At 37.0% G+C, this 12,679-nt stretch overlaps 1 protein-coding gene across 3 annotated transcripts in view; it reads right to left on the bottom strand.

Annotated features, from left to right (window-relative positions):
• Positions 1–442: 442 nt before the first annotated feature.
• MANEA (mannosidase endo-alpha) overlaps positions 443–12,679 on the bottom strand; it is a 70,223-nt gene continuing 57,986 nt past the window's right edge. For all 3 annotated transcript variants that reach the window (XM_042986818.1, XM_007084911.3, XM_042986819.1), the window contains exons 4-5: positions 2,597–2,673; positions 443–1,814 (exon numbers count right to left, since the gene is read on the bottom strand). In XM_042986818.1, the coding sequence (XP_042842752.1) occupies positions 1,157–1,814; positions 2,597–2,673 (735 nt within the window). In that variant the 3' untranslated portion in view covers positions 443–1,156. The remainder of the gene's footprint in view (positions 1,815–2,596; positions 2,674–12,679) is intronic.

Raw genomic sequence — 12,679 nt, 5'->3', positions numbered from 1 at the left:
GTCATGATCTCATGGTTTGTGAGTTTGAGCCCTGTGTCAGGCTCTGTGCCAATAGCTCAGAGCCTGGAGCCTGCTTCAGATTCTGTAGTCTCCTCCTCTCTCTGCCCCTCCCCTGCTCGTGCTCTCTCAATAATAAATAAACATTAAAAAAAAATAAAGATTCATTATTAGCATACAGGTAGATTAATTTGTCACAATATGACAAACAACTGATCACAAGCATTAAACGTGATAGGTACCATGAATGTATGATGTTTTTACACATGGGGATGTTATTACATACAATAAAGTATTTTAAGTGAGATTATTTCAATCATTAAATTGGTACAAGTAAAATGTAGGAATGGATTTAAGATATAAAAATATTTTCACTTCCTTAAAATGCTAAGTAAATTTTCTCTATTTTGGTAAAAATAGCTAAAAACAAGAAGGAAATCCGATGACAGGTAAGAAAGAAAAAAAATTGATACTAACAGTTGGTCTCTAATTAACATTGAATTTTAAAAACATGAATAACAATTGTGAACTATGTTTTCTTAATAACTGATAAGCAATTGTTAACTTTTATGAAACAACTTTCCACAGCTTCTGAAATCTGTAATTCATCGATGTGAAGCAGACACATTAGACGGACAAAACACCAAGCGTGCTATGGTTTATCAAAGTTCCTCAAAGGATGATGCAAGCCTTCCTCACACAATAGGATTCACAGTAAGACTGATGTTATGATTACATTCCCTTAAGTATTTTTAGTGGAGATTTTAGTGTTCAAACTCTGGATGACGGAATCACTGAAAAAATTCTACATGAAACATGTACACTATCGTTTAAGCCTTATTTTCCTCAGTAGACATACCAAATATGCACACAATCTATTTCTTTGGGCCCAGAATACAAGTTTGATGTAACTGTGCACTAATTATGTAACATGAGCATTTACTGTGAAATGAAAGTATCAAAGTAGGATTTTAACTGCAAATTCAGAACATTGTGCACTTTTCTCATTTTTTCAGTGCAGCATTGTGAAGGGTGGCAATGATGACATTACCATTTTTAAAAAAGAACAAATTCTTTTTATTAAGTGTATCAGTGTATACTGATTGACAGTTATTCCTAAAACAAAAAATATTTATTGATTTCTAGAATTATAAATGCATTAAGAAAGAGGCAGCTCATGATCGAATGCATAAGCAGCTCTTTCCTTACTGTATTTTTCAGACCACTTGCGAGTTAGTTCTAGATAAAGACTTGGTTTATGAGGCCGGTAATCTAGGTATACCGTATTACTGGTTCTTTTGGGAACAGCTTTTTCAATCTGAGTTCCTTCGTGCCACTCATTAAAAGAGGTGATGGAAATTACACTGGGGTGGGCATGGAGTGCGGCACCCAGGGCAGTTTCATAGTACTTCCCGCTGATTCGGTTCCGAGTATTTTGAGCGTTCCACGGACGGATGCTGGTGTCTATGTATCCTGGGCCCACACTTGGGATAAACAGTAGGTTGAACTGATCACAAAAAAATTTTAGCCCTGCCCAGTTTTCATAGGATGAGCCATAAGTAAAGCCGTTTGTGGCAAAATATGTGTAAATTCCATCAAAACCACCTTGTAGAATATCATACCTATGTTTGCTTTCTACTAGAAGTGCAATGAACAGTCCATCATAAGGAGAATTGCGAATGCTTTGAGACCCTGTGGTGGTTAACAGATTGGCCCATTTTTCAGGCTTTGTGATATAGGAATCATAGATATAAAACATAGGAAGGGCATTGCCAGTCTTAGTCTTGTACCTATAAAAGGCTGGATGATTTCCATACCTAAAATACAAAAATATGTAAAAATGAAATTAATATCTGCAACTCATTTTCCATAGACCATAACTGTTTCTATATTGAAAATGAAGGTAATGCATGCATTTTAATAAGCACATTGTTCACTTTGAGGGGGATCAGTTGTATTATGGGTAATGATTAAAAAAGTATTTTCAATTTTGCAGATTAGAAAAATGAGATACTGGATACATCAAGACATTACCTAACAACAAATTAATGATCTTATATTGAGGTTTACAAATAATGACCAATACCATAAAAAGCCCATTTTCTATATGAATATGTCAACTGTTTCCTACTAGTAATCAATGTCTCCCTGTTGCTGACGAGTTTCTTTTTAAGAGTATATAGTATCTGTCACAGTTCTCATCAGTAAAATCCTTGAACAAAATTAATAAATGTTTCCTTATAATCAGATTAAATATAAATATTAGATGTGAGTCCACTGATAGAGAAGCAGTTCATGTTTCATAATTAGACAAAACTCAATATTTGTGGTTTAATAACATCAATTTAAAATATTTTATATCATTTATATGATATGAGAAATCATAAACAGCTTAATAAACACAAACAGTAAAGTGAACAATCTATTTACACACAAAGTGAATTATAAGGAATTTCATAAATATTCCTCAAAATGATTAGTTTTAATGTATCAGATCATAACTCATTCAAATCTCTCAAATACATTTAAATTTACTCTTCTTATAACTGTAATTATCACTGTCTCATAAAAAATAATTATAAACACAGAAGAAACTCACTTGTCTATAATATATTTGACATTTTTGTACATGTTTTGATCATCCCGATTGCTATATGGCTCGATGTGAAAAGTGACCTAAAACAAAAAATTGATTAGAGAAATTATTTATAATGTAAAAAAGGTTATTAAAACGTGGAATATACTTTCATTAATTTAAGATAATGTTTATGTTCAATAAGTAGTCAACAGAGAATTCTAAGGGAGAAAGCTCTTAGTCAATGTTGTTACTGTGAAATAATATGCTCAACAGTTTATACTTTTTACCTCCATTCTCATGACTCTCTAAAGTAGTTACTAAGTGAGTCAGATACTTGGAGTCAAAATGGGCAATCTGAATTCAGAACCCAAATGTTCGACCACCATCCAATACGTCTTCCTATATTTCTTATAAAGAATAGGGATATATTCTACATCCAGACATAGGTTTCTTTAAAAGAACATGGTCCAGAAAAATCTGGATGGATTCTATTCCCAGGTATGACCAACTAAGTTTACATTTAAATGGAGTCAATAGCAAATATCTTTTTTTTTTAAAGTTTATTTATTTTGAGAGACAGAGTGGGGGAGGGAGAGAGAGAGAGAATCCCAGGCAGTCTCCACGCCGTCATTGCAGAGCCCCACAAGGGTGTCAAACTCATAAACCATGAGATCATGACTTGAGCAGAGATCAAGGGTCAGATGCTTAAGCGACTGAGTCACCCAAGCATCCTAATAGCAGGTATCTTTAAATGACAAAATCTTCTATCATTAAAACAATATTTCACAAAATAATCTACATATGTGTACTATTACTCAAAGGATTTATTCCAAAATTACTGAAAAAATAATATGTGCTAGTACTACGAATGCTTATTGATAATGGTTTATAGATAGATCTCAACCATAATTGTAGAAAGCAGTAACCAAAAGTATTTTTTAAATACTGTGCACAGAACAATCATTTTGTAAACTGAAAAACACTACTTATATACAAATTTAAAAAAACTAATTATGGCTAGCAAAACCATTTTGAATGCTACTTCCAACTAGTACTTAAGGTGTGAGTATCAAATAATGTGAAAATTTTCACTTTCATTACTAATTTTACTGACTTATCAGTAGTCATTAAACATCTTTATGACAATCGAATAACATCAAAATGTTTATCTTAACTTTAGGGTTTGGTCTCTATGAAGCATGCATGTAATTAGAAACTTCTAGGGGGTGTCTGGGTGGGTTGGCCAGTTGAGCATCCAACTCTTGATTTTGGCTCAGGCTATGATCCCAGGGTGATGGGGTCAAGCCACACATTGGGCTCCATGCTGAGTGAGCATGGGGTCTGCTTGAGCTTCTCGTTCTCTCTGTAAAAATAAAAATAAATTTCTATGCTACTGCAATATAAAGTGCCTTTATTTTCAATTACCCAATTAAAGTAAAATGAATTTTACATAAATCAGTGCTAACAGTTGTCACAGAAGTTTAAAATCAGATAGCATTTAATGAAAATATTCCCTACATTGTATAATATTATCGAGACTTCATTTTATTAATAGGAAGTTGTATCATTAAGATCAAATTCGATTCTGTGTGTTGTAAGTATTGCTAGGATAGTCATAGTTTTCAGTAGCTCTGGTATTTGCTTTTTAACTTCAATGAAAGCAGATTGGTAAGGATATAGGTATTCTTATGTAATGTTACCTTGGGTAATTCTCCCTTTAGATGGAATGTTGTATTTTCTAAGTTTTCATTTTGTAAATGGTACCATATTAAGCAAACAGCTTATGTCAAATACAAATGACATCCTTCCTTCTTTTGTAAAGTATAGCTCAATATATTTACAGTAATTAAAAAAGCCATTGATAAATATATAATATTTTCATTTTCCCTCATATATTTCAAACTTTTTAATTATAATATCACTTTGTAGGTTTAATGATGTAACCTAGTTACTATTTCTCATTCAATGGGAAAATCCTATTAGACCAATGCTAAAGTAACCTTATAAATGATAGAACACTATAAATAAAATCAAATGCAATGCTTTAGATTATGGAGTAAGAATCATGAATGTTTCTTCATTTCAGGCTTCTACTTCTGACCTCTCCAGCTCTTCTCCACCCTGCAGCCAAAGTGAACATTCTAAAGTGAACATCTGACAGTCCTGGTGAGGTCAGCAACATGCTAGCATAAAATGTTTCTCCTACTTATCCCCCTTTTTAATCAAAAGATTTGACATTCATACATAAACCAAAGCACCCTCGTGGGTGTTTTCAGACCTATCACCTTACTCCAAAGAACCTGGCAGGAGTCTCACCCACCAGTGCAGCCAGTAAGAGACAAACCAACCTCTGCAAGAGCTGGGGGAACCAGAGAAGGTAGCCAAACTGCCTAGACCCCTCTTGCCACTATGGGACAAAAATCGGGTGAGTGCAGATCTGAACAGGCACTTACACATCAGAGAGAGAACATGCTCCTGAGTCTAGACTTCCCTAAGGCAGACTCTAGCACACTACCCTAAAGGGAAAAATATAGGAGTTTGGTTGCAGAAGAAGCAGTAAGAGAAACTTTCCAGGCTAAGAAAACACTGAAGGGTGCTGATTTATCTGGTGGCAGTGACCTCTCCTGCAAGGGAAAAGAAATCAATGACTGCCTACTTATGGCAACTAGAGAAATCCATTTTCTGCCTCAGCACATGGAGTACTAAGGTGGGAGCTCTATAACTGGAAGTTGGGAGGATACTGGAAAAGAAGCAGGTAAGAATTTCAAATGGTGTGAGAAGGACTGTGCTTAATAAGAAGTACCACTCCTGGGATCATCCTACTGGGTCTGTGGGAGCACCCAGTGCTAAACCCACACCTCCCCTCGAGGTCTGTTAGTTCCTTGTGCAGGATTCTCAAGTGCCACCGTGAGAGTAGTCTCTAGTAGACAGCACAAACTTGAGCTATAGTGCCACCTTCTAGAAAACAAAAGAAACGCTTGTAGTCTGGTAAATTATAAGAACCAGAGAAAACCTAAAAGCTTTAGAAAACTGCCCCAAAGGAGGAACAAGATGACGAGAAGGTTTCTTCAAAAACACAGAGGAAAAATACAGTAACAATACTATAGAACATAATGCCCCATCTGAAGACAGTAAGCAGAATTAAGGAGGTATCTTCTACTTCAAATGTGAAAGCACCAATAAATATCTACAAAGGTTATGAAAATTCAAGGAAATAGAGCATTACTAAAAGAAAATTATATTCTTCAGCAATCAAGCTCGCAGGCACAGGGTATTCTGATCTAACCGATAAAGAATTTAAGATAGCTATAATGAAGAAACTCAACAAGTTCTAAGAAAATTCAGAAAGACAATTCGTTGAAGTCAGGAATTAAAAATACAAACAAAATGAGTTTTCTTTTCTTTTTTTTTTTTTTTTACCAAAGAGAATGAAATTATAGAAACAGAACAAATTCTGGAGCTGATAATTCAATAAAACAGAGAGCATATATAACAAGGCCCATCATATGGAAGAAAGAATAATTGACACGGAGAATAAGAATTTTGAAATAACACAAAAGAGAGAAATTAGAGTTAAAAAAAAGTGAAGAAAGCCTATGTGAGTGGTGATTATCCATAAAGAAGGCAAATATCAGAATAAATCAGGATTTCAGAAGAAGAGATAGAGAAGGGGGCAGAGGTTATAAATAAATTTTTAAAAAGCTGAGAACTTCCCAAACCTGAGGAAAGTTATGTATGTCCAAGTCTACCAACTAATAGATCACCCTTTTATCTCAATACCCAATGACCTTCTATAAGACGTAACTTTCACAAATAATAAAGAATATTAAAGACATCCAATTTAATAAAAAAAATGTAACTTACGTAGGAATTCCCATTAGGCTATCAGTGTATTTCTCTGCAGAACATCTACTGGCCAGGAGAGAGCATGCGACACATTTGAAGTGTTGAAAGACAAAAAATTGTCAGCCAAGAATATTTAATCTGGCAAAGTTTCCCTTCAGATATGAAGAGGAAATAAAGGCTTTCCCAGACCAACGAAATAAAGTTCACCACCACTAAATCTGCCTTGCAAGCAACCTGATAAAGAGTTCTTCAAGCTAAAATGAAGACATGCTAATAAGCCACATAAAAACATTCCAAAGTACACAACACACTAGGTAAAAGTAAAAATATACCTTAGAAAACTGTAACTCTATATTAGGATGGTGTGTCAACTCTTCAACTACAGTATAAAAGTCAGAGGAAAAGCAGGAAAAATAAATACAGCAACAATAAATTGTTAAAGAAAAAATAGGAGGTCAATTGGAACATCAATAATAAGACAAAACCCACAGCAAATTGACAAAGGAGGAAACAGAACATACCACCATGAAAAATAACCAATTTACAAAGGTAGGCAGAAAGAGAGGTAAAAAGAAATAGTGGAAATATAAAAGCTATTAATGGTTAAGGACTTACTAAAAAATCACTCTAAACATAAGTGGTTTGAATTCACCAATCAAAAGGCACTCTGGCTGGCTGGATAAAAACTAAGACCCAAGTATTTGGTACCAACAATGGATACATTTCAGCTTTAAGGATGCATGTAAAACTTGAAGAGATGGAAAAGATACTCCATGCAAGTGGAATTGCAGAACATCAAATTTCAGAATATAAATTCAAAGAGGGCTGAAAAATTAAGCAAAAATCGTTAATTTTTTTATGGCAATGTTTCCATGTGCTGTGGCAATGATGCTGTATTTTAAAAGTATTTTTGTCTTTCTTCTGGTAATACTTTCCCCTAAAATATCAACAGATATAATTTATTGTACTTATGCTAATTATGGTTAACTTTCCTCCTTACAAAATTGTGTCTCTGTGAGTGTTAAATATTTTTGTTTCCTTGTAGTTTTACTTGATAATTTATTTGATATAAATGTTAACTCTAGTAGGGAAAGAAAATAAAAAACGGTTCCAATTCAAGACAGTGACGTAGGAAGAAGATCCTACATGGACACACTATATCTATAGGTACATCTATGGAATAATTTCCTCGGCGGGGGGGGGGGGGGGGGAACAACCCTAAAACCTGGCAGCATGAGCTCTTCACATCTGGCAAACATGGGAAAAACCATATCAAAGTGTATAGGAAAGACTGAGACAATCTTACGATAAACCCACCCCCGATCCATAATCAGAAGGGGATTCAAAAGCTGGAGCTTCTCCCAGAGAAGCAAAGTGTTTGATCCCATATTGGGTATCCCACTTTTAAGACTGCCACCTGACAGAGGAGTACCCAAAACATCTGGCTTTGAAGACCAACAGGGTTCATACCCACCAGACTGACTTAAAAGGTTCATGTGCCGACTCACCTGCCCCAGGGCCCAGCACAGAAACAGTTCTTTGAAAGGTGCCCAGACTTTATGTCAAAGAGACTCATCTGCTAATGTCAAAGCATTGATCTGAGAGGCAGGGGCCTACAGGAATACTCTCTGGGGAAGAAGGCCGGTGGGTGAATTCTTCCTGATCTCTCTCTCTGTTGTGCTCTAGAACACCAGTATCTCCTAAAGGAGAGCTTTTACCCATGTCTGGCAACTCGGTTTTTATGTCTGGTGACCCAGTTTTTGTGTCTGCCACTCAGGAAACACCCCTTGATCACCTGGCTCTCAAGAACAAGGAGCCTATCATCTTAAGGGACCCAGGAACACAACAATCAGAGAGGCAGTTCTTGGCAGACTGGCACTCCCCTAGGAGAGTATTGATAGCAGACTAAAACCCAGTCCCAAATGGAGACAGAGGCCTATTTGCTTGTCCAGGAGCTCTGACCAGAGGGCTTGACCTAAGGCTTCTGACTTGGCACATTTATAGATATCCAGAGAATTGCTCAGTGGATGCAGTATTTATGTTCTCCATCTGCCTTGCTTAAACTTACCCTTATCTTCAAGAAAGGAACTTAAGTTCTTGGCTGGTGCCTTGATTTGTACAGCTGCTTCCAGGGGACACCTCTACATCACCTGGCTCTGCTGGCCAGTGGAGTTAATGCTCACAAATCCCACAGGACTGCAACCCACAGAAAAATAATTCTTAAACAGATATCACCTCTTTGGCATAGCAACAGGTAACAACTAGGAGCTCAGTCTTTTTGTAAAAGGGGCCTAACAGTTTGTCATCATTGCAATCTGAGAGGCAGGCTTCTAATTAAACACATTTACGGGCTGACTGTAAACCTTTCCTGGGCCCTCAGAGGGCCAGGCACCATCTCTGCTTCTCCCTCTGCTGCACTTCAGAGCATCAGCATCTCTTAGAGGGGGCCTCTTACATGTGTCTGGTGCAGCTGCAACCAAGACGATAACTCTTAATTACTCTTGAATGCCTGGCTCTGGTAGCAGCAGTGCTGGAGTTCTGGAGTCTCCCAGAAATGCACTAACCAGAGACTTGGTGGCACAGGTACTTGGTGGCACAGCACACACACAGCAGACTGAAACACAGCCCCATTCTGTCAAAAAAAGGGACTTGCTTGTCCTGGAGCTTCGGCCTTAGGGAAAGATTTCAGGTTTGGCACACATCTGGAGCACACAGAAGTGCTTTCAGGGAATGTAGGCCAGAGGATGTGGTCTTTGCGTTCTCCCTCTGCTTCACAGCTTGTGGAGTCTCCCAGAAAGGAGCTAATAAACTTGTCTGGTGCTACAATTTTCACAACTGCCATGCAGGCAACACATCCAGATTGCCTGGCTCTGGTGGGTCTCACGTCTGTGGTCCCACTGGACTGTATTTATTTGTATTCTTTAAAAAGCTACTGCCTGGGGCGCCTGGGTGGCTCAGTCGGTTAAGTGGCTGACTTCGGCTCAGGTCATGATCTCGCCATCCCTGAGTTCAGGCCTTGCATCGGCCCTGTGCTGACAACTCAGAGCCTGGAGCCTGTTTCAGATTCTGTGTCTCCCTCTCTCTGACCCTCCCCCATTCATGCTCTGTCTCTGTCTCAAAAATAAATAAACGTTTAAAAAAATTTTTTTTTAAAAGCTACTGCCTTACTAAGGCTCTGGTTTATCAGCCTGAACCTAGGTGCTGATGGAGGCTCTCCCTTGCTTTGTATAACTATTTGGAATACCCCAACTACAGGGATCTATTAAAAATAAAATACAGGGTGCCTGAGTGGCTCAGTTGGTTGAGCATCCGACTTTGGCTCAGGTCATGATCTCATGGTTTGTTAAGTTTGAATCCCACATTGGGCTTGGGCTCACTGCTGTCAGTGTAGAGCCTGCTTCAGATCATCTGTCCCTCTCTCCCTCTCTCTCTAAAAAATAAACATTAAAAATAATCTTTTGTGTTTGTCCAAGCATCTTAACAGACAGCCAAAAGCTAGGGGGGCAGGGCTGAGTTTTAAGGTTCGGCTCCTATATAAGGCCAACCATTCAAGACGGGGAGAGATGGTTGTTTCATCTAATGCATAGAAACCAACAGAGAGTCAAATAAAATGGAGATAGTAACTTACCTGATAAAGAGCTGAAATTAATAATCTTAAATATGGTCACAAAACTCAGAAGAATGGATAAAAAAGTGAAAACTTCAACAAAGGGATAATATTAGAAAGTACCAAATGAAAGTCAGTGCTAAAGAATTAAATAGCTGAACTGAAAAATACACAAGAGGGATTAAATAGCATGAAACAGAAGAAAGGTTCAGTGAACTCGAACACAGGGCATAGGAACTCACCAACCAGAACAGCAAAAAATAAGTAAGTAAATAAGTAAATAAATTAATTAAAAAGAATGGAAAAATAGTGAACCTAAATTAAGGGATTTTTATAGGATAACATCAAGTAAACATTTGCATGACAGGGGTCCCAGAAGGAGAAGAGAGTGAGAGAAATGGAGATGTAATGTAGAACATAGTGACTACAGTTCCTAATACTGCACTGCATATTTGAAATTTACTAAGAGATTAGACCTTAAAATTTTTATCACAAGAAAATTTTATAATCATGTGTGGTGGTAGATGTTAACTGGACTTAGTGTGGTGATTATTCCACAATATATATAAATATAAAATCTTTACACTGTACACCTGAAACTAATATAATGTTACATGTCAATTATACCCCCTTAAAAAACAAAAGGAAATCAAAGAATGTCTCAACACAAATGAAAATGGAAACACAACACACCCAAACCAACGGAATGCTTCAAAACTAGTTCAGAGACAAGTTTATAGATGATAGATGCACATATTAAAAAATGAAAATGAGAAAGGTCGTATATAAACAGCCTAACTTTATACCTCAAGAAACTGGAAAAAGAACAAATTAAGCTTAAAGTTAGCAGAAGGAAGGAAATAATAAAGATCAAATAATAAAGATCAAAGATCAAATGGAAACCAGAAAAGCAATAGAAAAGAGTAACGAAACTAAGGGCTGTTTTTTTGCGAAGATTAACAAAATTTACAACTCTTAAGTGAGAATGAGAGAGAAGACTCAAAAAAGAAATTACAACAGACACTATGAAAATAAATAGGATAAGAGACTACTATGAATAATTACATGTCAACAAATTAGATAACCTACAAGAACTGGATAATTTCCTAAAGACACAGAAAAAGAAAATCTAAGCACACATAAAGAGATTGAATCAGTTATCAAAAGCTTCCTGATTCATGAAACCCCATGACCAGATGTCTTACTTAACTGGGAATTCTACCAAATATTTAAAGAGTTAATGCTAATACTTTTCACTTTTTTTTCCAAAAAATAGAAGAGCAGGAAACACTTCTAAACTGATTGTATGAGGCCAGCATTACCCTGATGCTAAAGCTAGATAATGATGCTACTACATGGGTAGAAAACTATAGACCTTCTGAAAAGACAGGCACAAGTTCTCAACAAATATTAGCAAACTGAATTCAAGAACTCATTAAAAAAATTATATACCATGACCAAGTAGAAATTATCACTGGGAATCAAGATGATTCAACATACTTAAATCAATGAGATACATCACATTAACAGAATGAAAGATAAAGATCATACGATGATCATCTCAATAGATGCAGAAAAAGCATTTAAAAAAATACAACATCCTTTCATCATAAAACCCTCAACAAATCTGATATAGAAGGATCATACCTAACAATGCTCTAGACTGTGGATCAGGTTCAGGTCTGCTCTGTGTGCCTTACCATTAAGGGTCCTAGGCACAAAGAGCACCTGGTACATGCTGTTCTCATTGAAGAGAAAGGAACACGACCATGGACAATGCTTATGCTCAGACATGGTATACATTATGTTTCTCACATCTCATCAGCCATCAGCCAAAGTAAGCCATGAGGCCAAGCCCAACATCAGTGGGGCAAGAGGTACCTTTACTCTTTTCCACGGAGGGGAAAGGAAACAGGAATATTGGCCAAACAATGACACAAATCTACCAAAACATGTCTCACTCAAGTACTGTTTCACTGCTATGTTCATGAAGATATAGGAGGGCATGGGGCACCTGGGTGGCTCAGTCAGTTAAGTGACTTTAGCTCAGGTCATGACCTCACGGTTCATGAATTTTAACCCTGCATCAGGCTCTGTGCTGACAGCTCAGAGCCTGGAGCCTGCTTTGGATTCTGTGTCTTCCTCTCTCTCTGCCCCTCCCCCTTTCACCTTCCCTCCTTCTCTCTCTAAAATAAATAAACATTAAAGACAATTTAAAAAACTAAAGATCTGAGCTGAATTTTTTTTCTACCCTGTCTTTGCCCTCCTATACCTTTAAAAAAATTTTTTTAATGTTTATTTTTGAAAGAGAGACAGAGCATGAGCGGGGGAGGGGGGGGGCAGAGAGAGAGAGAGGAAGACAGAATCCAAAGCAGGCTTCAGGCTCTGAGCTGTCAACACAGAGCTTGATATGGGGTTCAAACATGAACCATGAGGTCATGACCTGAGCTGAAGTCAGAGGCTTAACTGACTGAGCCACCCAGGCACCCCTGATTTTTACAGTTTTTACAAAACCAACCTACTCAGTGACAGTTAAAAGTGATATAGCTCTTATTCCACTGAATACGCTGACAAATATATGAGAGAGCAGATATCTCTCTTTGAAAACTCATGATTTATATTTTAGTTTTACTCATTTACTTTGGCCCCCC

The sequence above is a fragment of the Panthera tigris genome, chromosome B2 (assembly GCF_018350195.1).
Source record: "Panthera tigris isolate Pti1 chromosome B2, P.tigris_Pti1_mat1.1, whole genome shotgun sequence".
NCBI lineage: Eukaryota > Metazoa > Chordata > Mammalia > Carnivora > Felidae > Panthera > Panthera tigris.
Note: the sequence above shows the minus strand (reverse complement) of the source record. Positions and strands in the feature narration are given on the sequence as shown.